Source organism: Sinohyriopsis cumingii, chromosome 18, assembly GCF_028554795.1.
Source record: "Sinohyriopsis cumingii isolate HCF-2022 chromosome 18, ASM2855479v2, whole genome shotgun sequence".
Lineage (NCBI taxonomy): Eukaryota > Metazoa > Mollusca > Bivalvia > Unionida > Unionidae > Sinohyriopsis > Sinohyriopsis cumingii.
Window position 1 is genome coordinate 75613157 of NC_142978.1, and position 23065 is coordinate 75636221.

At 35.5% G+C, this 23065-nt stretch overlaps 1 protein-coding gene across 1 annotated transcript; it reads right to left on the minus strand.

Annotated features, from left to right (window-relative positions):
* Nucleotides 1-412: 412 nt before the first annotated feature.
* LOC149777007 (collagen alpha-2(VIII) chain-like) lies at nt 413-12216 on the minus strand. The gene is made up of 2 exons (XM_089942733.1): nt 11971-12216; nt 413-873 (listed from the first exon to the last, which is right to left on the minus strand). The coding sequence occupies exons 1-2, from the start codon at nt 12167-12169 to the stop codon at nt 434-436; spliced, it is 639 nt and encodes a 212-aa protein (XP_089798859.1). The 5' UTR covers nt 12170-12216; the 3' UTR covers nt 413-433.
* Nucleotides 12217-23065: the final 10849 nt, after the last annotated feature.

Genomic DNA, 23065 nt, shown 5'->3' on the forward strand with positions numbered 1-23065 from the left:
ATGCAACTAAAGAAACCCATCCAATTAGATTCATCTTTAGACTTAACTAGAAAGATTGCGAAGATCAATCATCGCGATCTCCGTGCACATCACCACATGACATGGTACATTTCAATTTATCCAATTTAGAGCATTCGTAAACAGTATTTTATTTCAATGCATGACATGTCACCTTCATGAAAGTCGTTATAGTGAAAGTCGGATATTTGTAATTAGTTTTGTTCATTGGCTAATTGATTTATCTTGCCATGGGCAAATGCCATATTCCTTCTCAAGAGGGCACGTGTTCAAGTTACATATGCAATGGAAATTAGCTAGCAAAAATGAGAAAAGTAGTAGATGCAGATAACATATAGGGAAGAATCTTCTTCCCCTGACGTTGCAAGTGGTTCGAGAAACGTAACACAGTGGACACAATATTCGGATAATTTATTTAGTCAGCATGAATAAGAAAACCTCCAAAATGGGAGTGGAAGCAGCATCCAGCGATCACGTGGTCTCCAATTACCCTATCCACCTGCACCCAAACTTCATCTGCTTGCTTCAAATGGACAATGGAGGTTGTACCTCTACGGAGCCAATACTGTGTATTATGATCCAGAAAGACGTAGCCTATCTGAAGGTTATTCTTCATAAGGAACAAATGGAATTCGTGGTAACTAGACGGGTTTGGTGGAGAGGTAACGATAAGGGAAAACTCGTAGGTTCCATTTACGGGCGCTGTGAATACACCGTGGACATTATTATAAGCGGTGCCCTCGTTTGTTATTACCTGGTCGAAGACAATTATGTGACCTTGTGCTGGATTGACGATGGACGCCGACAGCTGGGCCATGAAAGCAACTGACTTCTGACTCGCTTCACATGTTGTTTCTACAATAAAATGTATATAAGCACTATGCTATTTATGAAACTGTCTCCAAAAATAATGAATCGATGAATTAATTAATCAAATAGTCAGCCAATCGACGAAGCGATGATTAAACAGCAGTTTAACTTTTCCCATATGTTAAAAGCCACCGGATTTCCGGGTTAACTTGAAATTTGTTTGACTCAATTTCAGATGTTTCGTCATTCTGATGTTTCGTCATTCTGGGAAAATAATAAACAAAACATGGAGAGATTCTTTAAAAAAAAACGCTTGATAAAACAGGAGCCACTTGTACCAATGGTTGTGACATATGAGAGTAGCGTATGGCCCAGTGGTCGTCATACAAACGTAAATTTTGGCTCAGTGATAACGCCCAAACTTTTATGAAGGCAACTTCTGGCAAAGATGTCAATTTTTGTTATGAGATAAATCTGGCCAAGTGGTTATCGAATTTGTATGAGAGTAACCCATGGTTTACAAGTATGATATTTATTATTAGTGTGATATTTGGCTGAGTGGTCATCAAATTTATGAGAAAGATCGTTCAAATTTGCTCTACAAATTGTTCATGAGATAGGCCGGGCTCAGTGACCGTCAAAATAGTTATTATAATAGGGCCAAAGGCTCCAGGAATACACTAAACAATTTTCCTAACCAGAGCCATTCTTTAGACTATATTTAAAGTGTTAAAATGAATTGTAAAAAAGTGTAAGGTCCGGTGCCTGTTATTTTTTTAAAAACTGGGTTGAATGATTTTTCAAAATAAATTCGCAATAATTGCCTGGATTAAATGCACAGTTAATATCATTAACTGCATATTTAATTTGATACAATTGGGCAATTCTCATTAGTTTTTTATTGTTTTGGGTGTACATGTGGAGCCGGTGGCCCTGTTATAAGGATTGCTTTGAAACCTGCAGAGCCAGGTTTCTCTCATAAAATACATGATGACTACTGACACAGAAGTTACTTTATAGAGGTTAGTTATCTAAACTGAAACAGAAGTTACGCCCATAACATTTTGTTGTTAATTGAGCTGGAGTTATGGTCATAAACATTTGATGATCACCGAGTCAGGTTTATCTCATACAAAATTTGATGACCATTGAGCCATATTTCTCTCAAAGATTTGACGACCGCTTAGACAAAAGTTAATATCATTCAAATTTTTAGACCAGTCTGCTGGAACTAAGTCAATATTTTGACATCATATAGTTTTTCCTAATAAATCTTTACCGTTCTATTTATCTATCAATACATCCATCCGTCCATTCATCCATCTATGTTTCTATAGATCTATCTAAGAAGCAGAGGGGGTGAACAGACCACTTGTATTCAAGTCCATTTATGAACATAAAACCTCATACAAAAAAAAAAAAAAATAAAAGGTCAATAACGTCAAATCGAAGCCTCTTACTTACCGAGAGTTTCTCTAAGTGGGGTACTTTATCTTTGTCGCTTGTGTTTTTCAAAATTTGTGTTTACCTGTCGGGACGCTTATTTGTGGTTGCACCCTCTCTGCTGCTATAAATCTGTCGGTAATTAAATCAGTCACTCAACCAAATATTTTATCAAGACCTATACCATATCGTGATCTAGGATCATGTAAATTTATTGTTATAAATTCGTCTGGAGTAGATTGTGCTTTTAAAAAGAAGTTTTTGATCCTAATAATGTCCATGTCCCCAACTACACCAAGTCTGATGAATATTTCGCAGAGTATTATATCAATTCCAATTAAACACAACTAAAATATTGCAGTTATCTCTGATCACTTTAGGTATTTGTTTATATCGCTGAGTAACATAATCACGTCTGTGTTTTTGTGTCTGCCTCGCGAAAATATTCTTCCTGGATTTGATTGTTTGTCCGGCATTACGGCGTAATATAACACAAGATTATTAATACATCAATCTAGGCCATCTACAGATGGGGCTTGTCAATATCGGTGATAAAATCAATAATATCATTACCATATTTGTCCAACAATTTTGCATTTTCATTAAAATCTTTAAGCACCTCGTAACGTCTCTGATCATCAACTGACGGAGCTAATAAATATAACGTATCTCATTTGAGCCATCTAATTATCAGATTAAGTAATATTTGTGTCTAACCAGACCCAAATGGACCTATGATAATTGCTTTGATCGAATTTGGTAGTGCTGAATGATGCCTGACTGGCTCTTGCTTTCGTGTCGCTGAGAAATCAATGATATCCATGTTATACAAATATAATAAATAATATAGATTTATATTGTGTTCAATGTAGAGCATCCACCCCCACAAGTGGATTAACAACAATAATAACAAAAAATAAAAGATCTGCGCTTTCATGTATATGTGTAAAATGTGGTACAAACAAATATAAATTTATTTCGTCTCGTATGAAGACAGGTGGTGATATCGATACTTCATTGGGAAAATTACCAGGAACTCCATGGGCTAAATACCCAGGAGAAAAACATCTTCCTGGATATAATTATTGTGGTCCTGGAACTCGACGTGATATCCGACCTGACGAGCGATATCAACCAAGACCTAGAGTGTATCCAATAAATGATATTGATCAAGCATGTCAAGTTCATGATGTATCTTATAAAAATCCAGATCTGCAACAGTGATATCTTGCAGATATAAAGTTGATTCACTCGTTGAATTCCATGAAAAATAAATCTTTCAGAGACTCATTAGCTAATTGATCTGCGATGAAAGGTAAACTAGCATTAGGAGCAGTTATCAATCAACCGAGTATTATAAAATAATGGAATCGATTTACTATAGCCCAAGAGGATATTGGAGGGGTAGAGCAGCGATTAGTCAACTCTCTGATCAGCAAATGTTACACGTTATATTGCTGCAAAATGGTTAGCACTACAGGAAACATGGCAAATGTATCTACCACCACCTAAAACAATTCAGCATGCACATTTTAATATCAGAACTCCTAATGAAGTTTATCAAGCAGATATTTTATTTTTAACACGCGATACTATCACAACTGGTACACGTCAATCACGTGCATACAAATACGCGTTAACTGTTGTTGATGTTGCAAATAGATATAAGGAAGCAGATCCATTACCAACAGCAACTGAAGTCTGCTTTTGTACGAATTTATCAACGAGGACTCTTGCGATGACCACAGTTGCTACAGGCTGATCAAGGCAAGGAATTTACTGGTGCAGAATCATCGCTGATGAAAAAACATAACGACCAGATTAGACTAGGACATACTGCAATTCATCGTGATCAGGCAATTGTTGAACGATTTAATCGAACACTTGCTGAGCGGTTATATGGATATCAATATGCAAAGGAAATTACCAAGTGTGATAGCTGCATTGAATAATGAAATTACTCGTGTAACTTCTATGAAACCCGTAAATGCGATTACAATAGCACACATACCAATACAGCGACATGACTTTTCAAAACAACCAGTATTAGGTAATGTGATTGTAACGTGAACTTGAACGTGGTAAAAAAAAGTTCGACTGATCCTATTTGGAGTATTACGACATACACAATTTCTAGCCTAGTACGATCTACGGCTAGACCTGCAATCTACAGATTAGATTCAACTGCTCCTCAACGTAGATTCGTACGTGAACAATGATAAGTAATTCCTGAAAACACACAATTACCACCGAATTCACTTTTGTAAAATAGCACCTCGACTTCTATTACATTCAAGACAGGTCAACGTCATATTTTCGCGTGTATGACGCAAATTGCTATTCATTGTGTCCACGGTAAATTGTCTTGAATTATTATTTGAATACTGCCACAACATTGCTGTGTTACAGCTCGCACAATGATTATTCTGTCGTTGTTTCAATGTCATGATAAATTTAGCATCGAGATCAAAGTCGCGTTTATTTTTATTTTATTTTTTTGTCACACTGTTTATAACTACTTTTTTCTTACTATATCATAATCAATAACATCGCCATTACCAGCAGTTTCTGTGAGGTGTATAACGACCCTCCGCCAATGAGATATTCTTCTGACTCGAGACACTGCGAGATAAACTAAATTTGACCATAAGATACGATCAGCGACGATCCAAACATTTGTAACAGAGATGGTTAATCCTTGTGATGAATGAATTGTCACTAATAGGATCTAAAACAATATCATTTAATACAAGATTTTGTTTTTCTGATGATCCTGGTATATCAACGTCGATATTTTGTCGTCGCGTATCTGCTGGTCTATAACACAATGGTACGGGTAGATTTTTAAAAACGTTTTTTTGTAACATGAATAATTAATGTCGAAATGTATCACGAACTTTCTTTCTACTTGCAACTATCAAATCATTTGGTCTACATCAATTCCAAAAATTGTTAATAGGAGTTTCTGAAATTATTTCACGCATTATTTCACATTGAATTTTATTCAGTTGTAGTCTGATTAATTTCTTAAACTCTCTTAATTCTGGATCAAGTGCTCTATGATTATCAGTTATTATCTTCATAATAATCTACAAAATTCCTCAGCCATTTATGTGGAGACAATCCAACAAAAGGAGGTGATTGACCATGATCGCCACACATTATTACAGCAGTACTTTTTTGTCAATAACCAATCAAGAAATATTTTTAACGTTTCTTTAATGAAACGGTACGTATTTCATCCCAAACAATAAACACTGGAATATATTTCTCTCCCATTAGTACAGGAGTCTATTTATCTCCCTTCCATTGAAAAAAATTGTCATAAGTGCATGATTTAATATTTCTTTCTCTCATTTCTCTTGCGAGTTGGTGTGTCGGTGTTCATACAACTATTTCGGAACAACTGTTCAAGAATAATTTAATCACACGAGTTGTTGTACCATAACCTCATAAGTGCCGATATGAAGTTGTTCTAGCAATCCAGTATTTTTATTGATATAAAATGAATCCGTAGCGACTTTGACTTAGATTTATCTAAACGTATGCAAGCATTGAAGATCTTAAATGAGTAAACTGCGGTGACTCATCATCAATGTAAGACAACTGTACCTAATAATTATTTTAACGCTAGATAAAATATTATTACTCATCTTATAAAAGTGTTTATATTTGTTGTATCAGCAATTATATAATCTAGTTCATCATCATTCATAATTCCTTTTGTACAATGTCGTTTATGATAATATGATCCTCCTCGGGTAAACATACCAATTATTTTCCTGCCAAGATCTTTTGCTATTTTATTCTCAAAATCAGTTATATAAGGATTTTCATCATCAGAATATTTCTTTTGTTGTAGTAACCAAACTTCTTTCTGCGGACGATACGATATAATGGCCTCACTTACCATTAACAATATTAGTATTTTTACATCAAGCATATACCGTAATAATACTTTTGGTGCCCATATTTTTCTGAAAAATGTTTGCCAAACCAGACATAACAAAATCGGGTGAAGGATTTTCAGCAAACTTAAATGACTCGATACAAGAAAATCCAGTTAAGTCAAGATCCGGTAATGGTCCATTTATCGATACTCTGGTCATCTCGTGTGTTGGATGTCCAAATCGTTCAAAATACTTAAAACACTCTCCCATACCAAGAAAACCTCCCGGATAAAATGCAACCATATCAACCGAAATAACATCCCTATAATCGAATTTAGTATTCTATAATCCGCCGTGTCCGTATTTTACACCACTGCGTTGTATTTCTTCAATAGTATCCAACCGTGTTGGTTTCCAAGAATTTTTCTCTCTAGCAAAATGAGCAGAAAATGACGGAAAGATAAAACAATTGCTCAGTAATTGTTCAGCGTCGTCATGGGTATATTTCAAAGCAAGATTCTTCTTTTCTTCGTGGAGAGATTCTGTGCGATCTGTATCTCTATTAGGTCGTACAAACTGATCATAGTTTCCATTATCAGAACTTTGAAACAGCCACACGTATACAGGATCATTCTTATTTATTTCGTTAATAAAATCAAATATATCTCCTTGGTACAATTTAACAATTCCAGTTCGTAAAAATATTGTTACTTCATTAGTCCACACATGTGCACTATGATCAATAATTTCAATTGAAGCTCCTTTCGATTTAGTCTTTGATTCGTACAAAATCTCTCCGGTTATTGTTCTTACTAATATTGGGAATTTTAATTTCTTTCCTAGCTCAGCAACATTATGTATTGTAGCTCATTTATCCTTCATTGATTCAGCCCATTTGTTTATTTTTTCATGTCGCTGATCTGTTAGTTTATTTCCACGTATCGCGTTTGTAAAATGTTCCGTTACTCGTTCGGCTACACAATTTATTTCCGAAAATTTCATCGGCTTTCGATCATGATCCCATGGTTTATCATTCAGCGGATAAATTCCATCAATAATTGCGGTTACAGGACACGGTATTTCATAATACTGTTTGTCAATACCAGTCAAAATTCCTGGTTTGGAATGTTTATTTAATACGGCGATTTTTTCATTATGAAGGACAGGGTCACGTTTGTCACTGATAATCCAAGAATCGTCTACTTCTTTAATAAACTTTACTCTGAAAAAAATATATTTGATTGTCGAGATAACTAATAATCTTTGCCTCTCGTTGGTCGTTCATTGAATATTCAATAATATCGGTGTTGCATATGATTTTAAATGTTGAGCACACATGAATTGCGCCATCTATTTGAAATTCTTTTTTAGCATTACGAATAATTTTAATCAGAGTTTCCGTCGGATCAACAAGAACTCGTCTTCGTGGTAAAGGGGAACTTCTATCTAGATCGAATCTATATTCAGACGTAATCTTAATCGTTGATAATATCCCTTCCATATTATAATTAAGACAAATATCTATTAAATTGAAATATTATACATATATGATGATTCAAACAAAGAATAAATGCAAATGGCTTATGATAGGCTATACAACTTCTTGTAACAAAGCTTGCGCAAACGAATTATGTGGACTTCACTTAAACCGTATTTGAAATGTGGTGTTGGGTTTAGAGGAAAAACACAGATGTGTGTGCAAAGTGGTGGTAAAAAATACAGAGAGCTAAACAGATATTATAATAAATGTTTTATGCTGCTAATAGTGACAAGGTCATAAGAAATGCAGAAGATTATACCGAAATCAAAAACAATTTAGACAAATAATCATTTAGATAGATAATATTATATATAAATGGAGCAAAAGGAATTTGTGAAACATCGTATCATCGAGAATTATGAAGCATCCCGTGATGATGTAATCAGCTACTGTCGACTAAAAAAGAAAAGTCGGTACTGTTACAAATAATGGGTATATTATATTCAATACGGGGTGGGTGGGATGAAATATATCTTTCTCAAAATTTGTATATGAATGTTTTCGGGGATAATCGAAGACGGTCTTGTGATCGATCATGTTAGTGGGAAAAAACTCGATAATTAATTACATAATTTAGGAGTAATTACACAGAGCGAGAATAATAAATTTGGTAAGATTGGATGTAATGTTAAGACAGCTAAAGCAGTTATATCTACAAGTGTAGAGACATGCGAAAAAATATAATTTCAATCGACATATGCAGCTGGGAAATATTTTCATATCTGCAGATATTCAGCATACCTTGTCGCAAATAATATAACCAAATCAGCGTATTCAAGATATATAACCAAAAGATAATATTTAATTATCTCCCGATTGTGTTCGCTGCTACCACTCCAGAGGAAAGGAGATAACTCTTTCTGGCAAAGCTCTCTACGGTAGAGTAATTAAGTAGTAATATCACTTGTTACTGCGTGCATAACGAGCGCGACTAAGGGAGATAACTCTGTCAAGCAAAACTCTCTCCCTCTTGTCACTGCGTGATTAACTAGCGGGATTATCTATTATATTTTTGTCATCGTCAACTAATTGTATACAAATATACAATAATTTAACCATCTGTGTGATAATTAGTATCAGTAAAAGTAATATAATTTTATAACAATTCAAATTATTTACATGTTTTAATTTTATCCCCAAATTATTTCGTCCCCTTGACAATATCAATAACCCGCTTTGTAATGCAGTAGTTAGTTCTAAATATTTATGTTATACAGAAATATATGTATTTTAAATCTAACTTTGTCAAAGGCAGAAGAAGAAAAAACTTATATATATGTAGTTATTTGTAGGAAATCAAGCATAAATAACTTCATAATAATTTATGAAACATATATCAGTAAAATTGGCACATAGCGCAGTGGTAGCGCGGCTGACTCTCATAATCGAGGGTTGTTGTTCAAATCACGTGACTGGACCTACTGCCGACTGTGCGATAATCGCGTTTCTTGAATAAATGGGGGGGGGCTCCAAAACCCCGAGAATTTCATGTACACCTCCTCACTATGTCAAACAACATGGTGAGTACGTTTTGCACTCTCCCCCTGGATTTGATATCGGGGGTTGAACATAAAATTGAAAAGCCTAGACAACCCTCTGAATCTCTAAAATTTCGTTTCGTTTAGGGATTCACCGGGGGCGTCTATGCAGATTGGAGCCCTCAGAAAGAAAGAATGTCATCCAAAAAGAAAAGTCTCGTGGGGTGCCAAAAAGACCATAAGAAAGATCTCACAAAATTTCACTATGGAAAGGCCCAAAGGCTAATATGAAGGGACACTTAAGGTTTCCTGTTTGTTAAAAAGTATATATATATATATATATATATATATATATATATATATATATATATATATATATATATATATATATATATATATATATATATATATATAGGATTACGAAAATATTAATGATATTATTTCTGCAATTAAAAAATTAAAACATGACGGCAAAAGTAATTCAGCTTGATCCAGAAAAAAAATTATTTCCGATTTTGAATATTTACAAACGCAAAATTTCGAAGATAGATATATACTACCCGCAGAAGACAGATTTATAAAGCAAATCATGCATGTTCCAATCTTTGGCTATGGGTACAGATACAGAAGTTAAAAAATTTGTATATCACAATATCAGATCGTGAAAATGATGACAAAGTTATTAATGAAAGTGATAGTGAAAGTATTTAAGGGAATTTCGAAAGTGAAAGTAGTGAAAATGAAAGTTATAGATATATCCGTGACTTTGTCCTTTCAGTTTATTCTTTTTTAATTATGTTATTATGTAATATTTTTGTTATTACAATTTCGAGTACCGATTACCCCATCAAATCGGATTTTCTTTATTTTATGTACTATTTACCGAGCAACAAATCATCTTTTGTGTATGATCCAACATGTTTGGTTCTTGCATATTTTCTTATATTTTGATATTTTGCAGCAATATCATAAACTTCTGGTTTTGCATTTGCGAAAGCATTAAAACCTTTCCTCGTCAATTTATCTGGAAGAATAACTTCAGGTTTAAGTTTGGGTTGACGTTTGTATTCTTGCTGTACCACTAAATATTTATTTATTGCATTCATGTATGCAATATTATGAAAATCACTTGCCCTAGCTTGCTTTTTACCTTCTTCTTTTACACCGCTATGGTGGCCTAGTGGTTAGAGCATCCGCCTCGGATGCGGGAGGTCACGGGTTCGAACCAAGGTCGAGTTATACCAAAGACTTACAAAAATGATACTAACAGCTGCCTCGCTTGGTGCTCAGCATTAAGTTGTTAGTGTTAGGACTGGTCAGCCTGGTGTCAGGATAATGTGACTGGGTGGGACATGATGCTACAGGCCTGCGGCATGATGCCCCAGCGCAAGACATCACTATAAAGTGACACACTGCAGACATCGTAGCGATATGACTGGAAAACTGTTAAAGCTACGTTAAAAATTTAAATCACACACACACACACACACACACACCTTCTTCTTTTATTCGAAATATTATTAGCATATTCAGGTTTTAAATATATTTCTAAATAACTATAACTCGCAGCAGCAAATGCAGCTAAATCTTCTACAGTTTGGTTTTTTCTTATTTGCATAATAGCATCTTCAGTAAATTTATCAATCATTTTGACTCTTTCTTTTTTGTTATTGGTTTTGGTTTTTCACCAACAGCGCCTTCAAGTTCTTGTGGAGCTTGTGGCGGAGGTTGAGCGGCAGGTATAGCTTGAAGTGTTCTTAAAATCCTATTTGATTGGTTCTTGCTATCTTTTTAGTTTTTTAAGCAGTTTGTCTTAATGCGTGAAGAAGACTTTCACGGCTTCTGCAACTCTTTCAGTTACCTTTATAACAGGCTTTTAAAAAATAAAGTCGTTCTTTATCTTCTGCATATTTAACTTATGCTTCTTGTCGTTCTTGCAGTTTTTGTTTGAGAGCATCACGAACAGGAATAGGGGCCCCGAGTGGCCGAGTGGTCTAAAGCGCTCTTCGTTACGGATCACTGCCATCTCACCTCTGTGTGCGGCGGTTCGAGTCTAAGATTCAGCCAATGTGGGTATGTGAGAAAGCTTGCCAGTAGCTTCTCGTGGGTCGGTGGTTCTTTCCGGGGTTTTCTCTGGTTCTTCCTCCACCATTAATACTGGCCGCCATGTATAGCCTATCATGTGCTGCAAAATGGCGTTAAACCCCACAACAACAACAACAACAACGAACAGGAATAAATCTTCTGATTCCTTCTAATTTTTCTCGAGCTAATCTGCTAGTGTAAGATTCGATTATTGATATAATAATGATTTAATTACTCACACATTCGGTTTGACGTTATTGACCCTTTTATTTTCATTTTTTTCGTACAATTTTTTATGTTCATAAATGGACTTTAAAGCATGTGTTATGTTCACCCCCTCTGCTGTTATCTATCTATCTATTTTTGCAAAGACAAATACCACCAACCTCTCCATCTTCCTAAATACATATATATAGTCAGAGAGATAGACTTAAAGAAAAACACTGAAAACACAAAGTCAGGCAGACAAACCGTAAAGCCGATGTAAAAAACACAAACATTAAAAGATACACGCATGCATACATGTACATACACATGTTCACTCACTCATACCATATAGAAACACCATAAATGATAGCAGATTGACTGAAAGCTGTACTTTATATGTAAACCCGAATGTGCATCAATATATATGATAAATCTTTCTATCATATCAATATCATGATATCCTAATATTTTCCGTCACTTTAACGATATGTGGACTTACCACAAGGGAGGTGTTCGAGGCTGGCAACTCGGCTGTTTAGGTCTTGGACCTTCTGCTCCAAGTTCATTCTCAGCTGCTTCTCCTCCATAAGTAGGAGCTGCAGAAAGCTTGTGTCCGTCTGTCCACCTTCCTCTGGGTTTAGGATCAGGCCATGTAACACACTGACGAACAACAGGAAAATATAGGGAACAAATGACATGTTTATTCACTTCAGCGCAGCACGAAATATGTGTATAACTTTCAATAACGGACGGATGATACAAGATAAGGAATGTCAGATAAGGGGTAAAATGTCATATGGTGTCAAGAAGGGCCACAAAGTTAGGACAACTTGGAGGTAAATGCTTATCAAGGTTAAAATCTTAAAATCTACTTGTATCGTTGAATGTACAAAAACAATAGAATGTTCTTTGTTTCAATATCTCTTGATCTTTGAATACTTCAGACATAGACATTATTGTCATGACAATAACAATACAGAAGGTTATATCTTTTAATCACTTGGTAGCATGATGAACAATTCTCTGAAAAACATACAACAAACAGCAAACAAACAGATAACGCCAGAGGTAAATGGGGCAGGGTGAACTGAAGTGCGGAATAGGTTGCTTAACGTGCGCTTAATAAGTTTATATATTACCTTATATATACCATCATTTAAAACTACGCCCTTGTTTTATTGTCCTTTGACTGTCCTTAAATCCAATATTGTGAAATTCGCTATCTTCTGTCAACACTGTGTCACTGAAGGCATACAATGTGGCAGGTTCCGACACCACTCAAGCATCCAGAAATATTTCTATGAGGCACGTGAGAGACAAAACAATACGCTCTGGAGGCAATGAGAAATCCTATTTTAAATTGTCCATAGAGTTAACATGCGTGGAACACTGGGGAGACAAAAATGATACTCGGGAGGCAAATGGAAATCTTATTTACATTCGTACATAGGATTAACATGTGTGGACTCTATAGCCTCAAAATGTATAGCCTCAAAAGTGTTTCACACGTAGCTGACTTCACTGGTGGTGGCATAGTAACAGTGTTCGAGTTGACCTCAGAGACAGCATTGTAGGTAAGGTATGGGAAGTCCTATGTTACATGGATCCATATATTTCACATGGGAATGGGTTTATAAGGACAAAAGTTTTTATAGAGACAAAAGTGTTTATGGGAACAAAGGTTTTATGGGGACAAAAGCGATCATGGGGACAAACGGGAATGGTGATGTTAACATTATAATGTCTACAATCCATAACATAACATATACCATCCAAATATTAACCTTACTTTTATTCATCCACCTTTTATATTAATCTATGCACATTTTACCTTTACCATCTAACACCCATTTTTTAATTTCAATCCAAATACATACCTTACAATTAAAATCCCACCTTAGATGACTGAGTACACCACATATACAATACAGCACCCAATTTTGCATTACTATCCAAAATGAATAACATGGGAATAACTATCATCCATCCAACACCACAAACACAGAATCCAAAACGTCTTGTGTAGTGTCCTAACAACAATTACCAGAAGAAAGGAGTACGTTTTAAACAGGAAGGAGATGAAATTTCACGAACATACTGTCCATTACATCATTTCTACAATCCAACAACCCATACACACAATCCAAAACTCCTTATTTTGGAATATAGTTTAAAAGAAGGAGATGAAATCTCACAAACATATTAACACACACAACCTACACCATCCAACACCCTATACACATTATCCAAAACGTCTTGGTTTAGCTTAGAGTTCAAAAGAAGAAGATGAAATCCAACAAACATAATGTTCATTACATCACCTCTACCATCCAAGATGTCGTATGTAGAGTCCCCACACTTTTAATGACATGAAAAGGATAGTATTAATAAGAAGGCGATGAACTTACTATCTGCACACGATATATACCATCTAACATCGCATACACAGTATCAAAAATACCTTGATTAGCTTAGAATTTTAAAGAAGGGGATGAAATACACACAATCCGAAATGCCTTTATTAGTATCCCCACAACTACTATCAGACCAAAAGGGAAGGTTGTAAAGAAAAGAGATGAAATCCCACAAACATAATATCTATCAAAGCACATATACAACCAATACGAAATACACACTATACTTTCCAAAACGTCTCGTGTAATGTCCCCACAGTTACTATGACAAGAAAAGGGTAGAATTAATAAGGAAATGAAATCTCACAAACATAGTTCACCATTATACCATCCATAATCCGATACACAAAATCCAAAATACCTTCATCAGTGCCCATAATCCCCACTCAAAATATCAGAAGATATTGTTAATCTGTTTAAGAAGGAGATGAAATCTCACAAATATTCTATCCAAACATACCTATACCATCCAATATCCCATACACATTATCCAAAACGCCTTGAGTATCGTCACCACACTTACTATGACAAGAAAACGTAAGTATTAATAAGAAGGCGATCAAATCTCGCAAACATACTATCCACAGAACATCTATACCATCAAACGATGCATATACACTATCCAAAAATCCTTGAATTAGCTTAGAATTTGAAAGGAGATGAAATCTCACAAACATACCTATACCATTCAATATCCCATACACATTATCCGAAACGCCTTGAGTATCGTCACCACACTTACTATGACAAGGAAATGGAAGTATTAATAAGGAGGCGATCAAATCTCGCAAACATACTATCCGGCACACCATCTATACCATCCAACACCGCATGCACACTATCTAAAACTCCTTGATTTAGCTTAGACTTTGAAAGAAGGAGATGAAATATCACAAATATACTGTCAACCACATCACATATACCATCCAAAATCCCATACACACAATGTAGTATCCACACAGCAACTGACAGAAAAGAGATATATTAAATAAGAAGGAAATTCAATCTCACAAATTGCTATCAATCGCATCAGCTCTAGCAACCAACACCCCATATACAATATCCAAAACGCCTTGTCTTTAGCACAGAGCTGGAAAGAAGGAGATGAAATATCACACACATACTATCCAACAATCCATGCACATTCTCCAAAAATATATACCCCACGATATGCCAAAGATGTGTGTGTGTGTGTGTGTGTGTCCATAGCATAATAAATCAAGACAAAACAACGATGGGTGGTACGACTAACAAACCCTTCACTTTGTATGTCTAAATCACGATTCGAACGTGAATGAATACATAACCAAAATCGATGAATGGGTGAAAGAGTATATTTTCAAATAATTTTTAATAAAACCACAAGACAGTATCATTTCATAATTCAACAAATTTTATCATCATCTCAAGCTTCTCAAGCACAAAATACAAATCAACGAATCAAAAAAAATTTAAACATGAACTTATCCATTCCAAACGTGTTTTTACCCTTATTGTGTGTACCTCTGTCAAAGGATACTACAGCTGATTACAACTTGTGTTTAACAGGTTATGGTTGTCTGCTGTAATCTTTTAACTAACATTATTAACAATTCACTAGTGAACTGCAATGGCTCGCCATTACAATGCATCCAAGTTTGTTATTGCATACTGCATATATTTATCCCATCCCTAGGCAGTGATCAAAGGGTCTTCATGCAAACGCCCGCCAAGTACATATAATGTGTTGTGCTCTGCCTGCATCTATAATGTTTGATAGGAAAATATTTCAAATATCAACGAATTAAAGTGTTAGTATATCTAACCCATAACCAAGGCAACCGAAGCAGTTCAGTTCGTGGAGTGTACAACTCCTAACCTAAGGGTAGCCGGTTCGATACCCGCCTGGTAGTGCACTTCGGAAAGACGCTTGTCTCTCAAGTGCTAAAAGTGTTCTTGTCATGTACATTTGACATAGGACTCTATAGAACTTTAACATTAAGATGACACTATTGGGATGCATGAAAACTTTAACTTGAATGTCTGAAGTATTACGGAAACTAAACAGTTGTGTTCACCCACTCTGGGACCAGTTGGAAGTATGGCAAGAGAGTATCAGGGAAAGATTGAGTTGAAACATGGGATATATTGCGTTTTGTCATACTCTGTTTTAAAGAATTTACACGTCCATCTACATCAAGGATCTATTTGGCACCAATACATGTAAGAAATTTTATTAAATCTTGCATTAAAATTTGTCAAATTGTTTTATTATGGTTCATTTTAAACAACCTGCCGTTGCTTTTGTTTTTTATTGTTATTAAAGTGTTTTCGTGATTGATCAGTTAATACATTTTTATGGTATATCAAACAAAATAATTTGTATATTTCAGTTGAAACACTATGATCGTCTATTGTTATTTTGCATTTAACAGAAACTTGATGTTGTAGTGTGTAGTGCCTATATCAACTTTGCTTCTTAAGATAACAAGTTCAATGATTATTTGTTACAGTGTTGCAAAATGAAGCATGCGAGTATTTTATCAGCGGTAACACTGGTCAACAGTGAAATCATTACTGACTTGAAAAGGCCCTAATCTGTAGTATTTTGGTGTGCCGAACATGAATATAACCGTGAAAAATTTGTATTGGCTCTCGTTTTGAAGATATTCATATACCTCATTTTCTATGTTTCACTGTGTAAATTTCTCCAGTATGACTGCAGCAACATCCGGAATAATGATGTAACATTGCATAATACCATCATGCTCACATCATCCACAGTTGATTGCATCATTTTCTGATGCAATGCAATACTAATGCCATGCGGCTGCTGAAGTAAGTTGACGTCAGCAGTGTACTATACATGTGTAGGCCTATTATACTAATGCCAGGCGGCTGCTGAAGCTGACGTAAGCAGTGTACTATATAAAGCCCAATCAGATAGGTTCAGCATTTAAAATATTTTAGACGTTGTGCGAGACAGTTCAAGCTACTGTTACATAAAACTTATTATTTTATCCATTTACGTACAATAAAGAACAGTAATGCCTCGAAAGTGTGTTAATACCGCGGACAATTTTTGCTATATTTGTGGGGAAGTGACATTTGCCAACCAGAAGAAAAGTATCAATTCTCAAGTGAAGAAGGCATATCATCTTTACTTCGGATGCAAGGTTGGTGACCAAGACAAGCCTTGGGCTCCGCATATATGCTGTGCTACATGTACAACACAGCTTTCACAGTGGTTGAATTGCAAAAGGTCATCAATGCCGTTTGCAGTCCCAATGGTGTGGAGAGAGCCAAGCAACCACCTAAATGACTGTTACTTCTGCTTGGTTCCTCCTCTTTCCGGCGGAATAACGAAGCGAAAGAAGTCGAGAATAGTCTACCCAAACATTCCGTCTGCATTGAGACCAGTTCCACATGGTGAGGGACTTCCTATTCCAGAACCTCCAGCAGAATATTCTCTTGATTCATCTGACGAAGACAAAGGTGAGTTGACCTGTTCTTCTCCTGGTCCATCAGCATGCAGTGATCCAGATTTTCACTGTGGTGCATCATCAACCCCACACAGAATAACACAGGAAGAACTAAATGACCTGATTCGTGATTTGGACTTATCAAAGAACAAGGCAGAATTGCTAGGATCAAGACTCCAACAATGGAATCTTCTAGAAGAAGATGTCACAATTACTGCATATCGAAAGCGCCACCAGCAATTGGAGCCTTTCTTCAGAAAGGAAAGTAATCTGATATTCTGTTCCGATATTGAGGGCCTCATGAATGCTTTAAAAATCACTCATGACCCACAAGAATGGAGACTATTTGTGGACTCTTCGAAACTGAGTCTCAAGGCTGTGCTTTTGCACAATGGAAACATTCTTCCATCTATTCCAGTAGCGTATGCTGTCCACATGAAAGAGACATACGATAACTTAAGACAGCTACTGAATTCCATTGAGTATAACAAGTACAGCTGGCACCTCTGTGGTGATTTGAAGGTAGTTGCCCTTTTAATGGGACTGCAGCAAGGATATACAAAATACATGTGTTTCTTATGCGAGTGGGATAGCCGAGCAAGGGAAATGCACTACATGAGGAAGGAATGGACTCACAGGCAGAATGTAACCATTGGAGAGAAGAATATCCAACACCCAGCTCTGGTTGAGGCTCAGAAAATCTTGCTACCACCCCTTCACATCAAACTAGGTTTGATGAAGAACTTCGTGAAAGCCATTGACCGGACTTTGCCAGCATTCCGATACCTGCATGAAAAATTCCCTCGACTCAGCGAAGCAAAGATTAAAGAGGGAGTTTTTGTGGGTCCTCAGATTCGAGAGCTTTTCAAAGATGACCGGTTCAACAACTTGCTGGAAGGTGACGCGAAACAAGCATGGAATGCTTTTTGCCTAGTTTCTACAAACTTCCTCGGAAATGTTAGGGCAGGAAACTATAAGGAACTAGTAGAAGACATGTTGATGAAGTATAAGAAACTTGGCTGCAATATGTCTCTAAAGATTCACTTCCTTCATTCCCATTTGGATTTCTTTCCTAGCAACTGTGGTATTGTTAGTGATGAACACGGCGAACGTTTTCATCAAGATATCGCAACAATGGAACAAAGATACCAGGGAAAATGGTCCACTACAATGCTGGCTGACTACTGCTGGACACTCCTCAGAGATGCTCCCGAACAGCTGTACAAGAGACAGGCGAAGAAATCTAAGATGTAGTCAATGACTTGATTTTTTATAGGTAGGCTATTACAGTTGACCTTTTACTATTGGAATGCATTTCGTTATGTAAACATTAATTTCTTGCAGATTACAAAAAAACTATAGCCAATTTTGCAATTTGACTGTCATATTCGTGTTCAGCACATAAAAATTGATAAGAATTGACTAATTTTATTTCAGTAACATGACTTTTGTAAAAATTTGTTGTCCAGTGTAATTGACAACAATATATGATTTAGCTATGTCAGTCGGGATTTGAGGTTTGATGGCTGGGTTAGATTTGCAGTGTGATCAATACGCGCTATAAATACATTTTAAACAACTTAGAGTTTTTGTTTTTGATCTATTATTCTATTTAGGTCATCATAATTATTAATACAAGTTTTAAAGCCTGAAGTAATGCATGTATTTAAAACAGCTTATGCTATCAATGTGACTAGGCATGACTTGCTCATACCGCATCTCGGTACAAGTGTAACTGTCTTCACTCAGCCATTCTTCATCTCGGTGCAAGTGTTATTCTTGGCATTTATACGAATGAACCAAGTAAAATGATTGCATGGGATTATAGAACAAATACACTGAAATTTATAAGGCCATCTATTTTAACTGATTGGTTTTTAACTGCCAATCAGTTAAATGTCAATTTGCAAATTTATATGCAGATCGTGTTCTTCCACGTTCATTTTCCGAAGAATTGTTTCATATACATAAATGATACAAAGACTTTAATAGTTCGGTATATGATGTAAAATCTGACATGTCTCTCCACAACCAAAAAAAAAAACTATGTGGACCACGAAATAAAGGTAGTGGGATGATAGGGCACACATTTTCCAGTAAGAAATTGTTTGAGTGTTGCTTTTCCATTCCTTAATTGTTTCGTTTGTGTCCGAGCATATTTATTTTGTCTTATGTGTTAGCATAAGACAGTTGATATTGAGAAAATATTAACTAGGGTTTCTTATGTGCAAACATAAGACAGTTGATACTGAGAACATATAAACTACGGTTAGAGTTTTAAATATGTTAGTTTGCGTGTTTCCAGTAGTCATGGATTAGTTAGTGCTTTGAAATCAAAACTAATAATAAATTATTGTCAATTTTTTTTAAACAGACAACGAATATAGCAAATAGTGTTCTTACGTATCGCATACATCTTCAAAAATTATTGGAGAGATACGTAATATGGAAGGAATCTCCGTATCTACTTAAATGCTACTAGCAGTGAAGAAATCTTTCAGAAGACAAAAGTCTGGATGTATTATTATTTTTTGGCATTTTTAAATGTACAGCATATGGTATTAATTTGGTTTTTGCGATGTTTTTCCGCCCTTTATCAGTACATGATATGCTATTCTTGGCAGCCAGTATTTTTTATGTAGGATGAAACCAGGAAGAACCTCTGACTTATAGGAAGCTACTGGCAAGCTTTCTTACATTCCCTCGTTGGCTGCGTTGAGACTTGAACCCAGATGAACAAATGTGAGATGCCAGTGATCTCTAAAAGCCACCTGGTGATCCACATCTTGTATGCGGCAATCGCATTGTGATGGTCATGTATTGATTCATTTACCAAGACCACTGAAATTAACAATTATTTGACTTTAATTTGGGACAAAAAGGAATTCTAACTTATAATTATTCTCCCTAGAAAATAGTAAGCGTGAAATATGCAGAATACAGTTGTGTCATTCAATTTATTTAGTTCAAATATCTGAATCTATTATATTGAAATTTAATTAATTAATGATATATATATATATATATATATATATATATATATATATATATATATATATATATATATATATATATATATATATATCACCTGATTTGGTGCGATGAATTGTTCCTAATAAGAGTATGATGATGGGGATTTTGGATTTAATATGTTTTTTTTTCTTATTATTATTATAACCAACCGTAAACAGCCAAAGACAGGTTGCAATTGCGACAGACTGCATAAGGTCTCACAAAGGGCTTCGAACAAACAATTGCACCGCTGATGAAACCAACAGAAAATATTGCAGCGGCGACAGCAAAAATAGCAGAGTAAACAACTTACCGCAGCCTCTGCTGTGGAAAAAGAGGAAAGTTTCAAAGTTACAAAGCCACGTACTAAAAGAAACCAAGTTAAAAGACTGAGATTGTTTCAAAACCAAAATTGTTTGGAAAATACCTGAGCTAAAGAAACCGGAAGCATTCTGAATGACTGAACCAGACACCACATACTAATCAGCTCCCATATAAACTGAAAAAGAGTAAAGAAAACTTGAAACAAAACCAGAACTGCCCTACAAGAGACGATCTTTTCAATTCTTTGGTCACACAGTTCAAAAGGTGAATTTTAATAATCGCATACGTATCGCTGTTAAAAGACCTTCCAATTGAAACGATGTCGCAGAGACTGCTAAAAAAAATGGAAACAAAAAGACATCAGTGAAGAATGACCCAAAATGGTATTTAGGGAGTTCACGGGAAGCAAAATCGCAGCGGCAAAAAGTGGAAAGTTTTTGTAAATGTCACTGACAAATTTTCAGGCGGAGATATTGTTACCGCCGTTTTAATATGGAAAAATTGTATGCATAAACACCTCAACGAAGACACTCAGTAGAGTATTCACTGCTAAAATCGCCCAAACATGGATAAGGCATTGGAGCCTGCGTCAATGTAGACGAACTCGTGGATCGTAAAAAAAAACACTTGTGATGTCGATTTCGCGAATAACAATTCAGCATGTATTATTAATGACGCATCGGTTTGTTAACGGTTGCTCACCAATGACATTATGGTCCCAGAAAAGTTCGTGCCTTGATGCATGAATTTGTTGAAGACATCGATACTACTACGATGATAAATTCTAAAGCAAGTCCTTGCTAAATCAAATTTGTGAAGCAGCTTATCGTTGTTGGTACAATTTAGAGGCCCGTTTAAGGAAACTAGAGTTTGATGAGATTTTTTCTACACCAATCACAGCAGTTGAAGGTCGCACACTCAAGATCGCACTAACATCACTGAGCGTGTATTACAGTTCACTTTATATCAAATCACGACTGTTAGTGGGTCTTGACGCGAACAAATTCTGAGTGTTCTCAACAGACGGTGGATCACCTTGGGGTATGGTTGAACTTCCCACAGGCTCATACAATATTGCAACAATCAATGATGAGGACCGTCCGGCAAAGACTTAATATATTTATACATGAGCACGAACACATGAGCACGAACGACTGAATCTCCACAGACATGGATAGCATTAGGTAGTTGTCGTTGAAAACAGCTTTCGGTTGGTCCAAAATATTACTAAAAATAAATTGCAGGAAATATATGATCCGGATATCATTGTGAAGAGAACCTCCGCGATATAGGTCGGTTTAAAATGTGAAGCCAACAGTGGATGTTATGACGTTTCAGCCATGACCACGCAAGTGTCGCATGGTCTAGGGTCTGTTTCATTTATCATCCACTGTGTAAACAGGTGACTGGATATCGATTACTCCCGCGTCGTCCATGCATCTTCCATGTCATAATGTCCTTAGTACATATTCGTTTTACCAGGACGAACGCATGATAGATTTCCGCTGAGATGCCTTAACAATAAAACTGTACATTAGAGATGCAATTCATGGCAGCTATCAAGTAGATCTTGAAACTCCAGTCAGGCCCAGCATGGATAGATTTTATATACATTTACACCTCAAGCCCACCCTAGATTTTTTATTTATTAGAACCCGTTAATTCAGTTTATTTGCGATGTCACAATCCGCTATTACCAAGGATACATTTCAAACTTACGGACCAGACCGAACATTTGCTTCATTTGCGACAATAAGTTCTAAATTTAAATCAGCATGTAAGATCATAAAAATCTTTTCGTAGATCTTCAAGTTCGTGATTGATTTTCAATCCTGATTCTTAATCAGGGGAAATAAAATATATTATAACAGAACTTATTGCTTTACTGATTCTCGTCCAGATTTCAGGTAAATGTTACTCAAAATTGCAAAAAATCAGTCAGATTGTATAATGTGATGGGGTAAATAATGCTCAAAATTGTAATAAAATCAGTTGATTTTATAAATTGATGGGGTAAAAGCTACTTAAAATTGTGAAAATCCCCCTTAAGACAGAAAATTACATATTAAATATTATTATCAGAATTTTAAAAAATATGATAATCTGAATAAATATTATCAGAATAAAATGTTATTCTTCACTAATTATCGAATTTGCTGGGGCAAATGATACTAAAAAGTTGTGACCATCGATCACATTTCATAATTTGTTGGGGTAAATGGTACTCAAAATAATAATTATAGGACTGATTTCATAAGTTACTGAGGTAAATGGAACTCAAAATAATGAAAATCCTAATGAAAACAGAAAATTACATAATAATAATAATGATAATAATAATAATTTTACAAAATAAAAAAATATTTCTGGATAAATATAAATA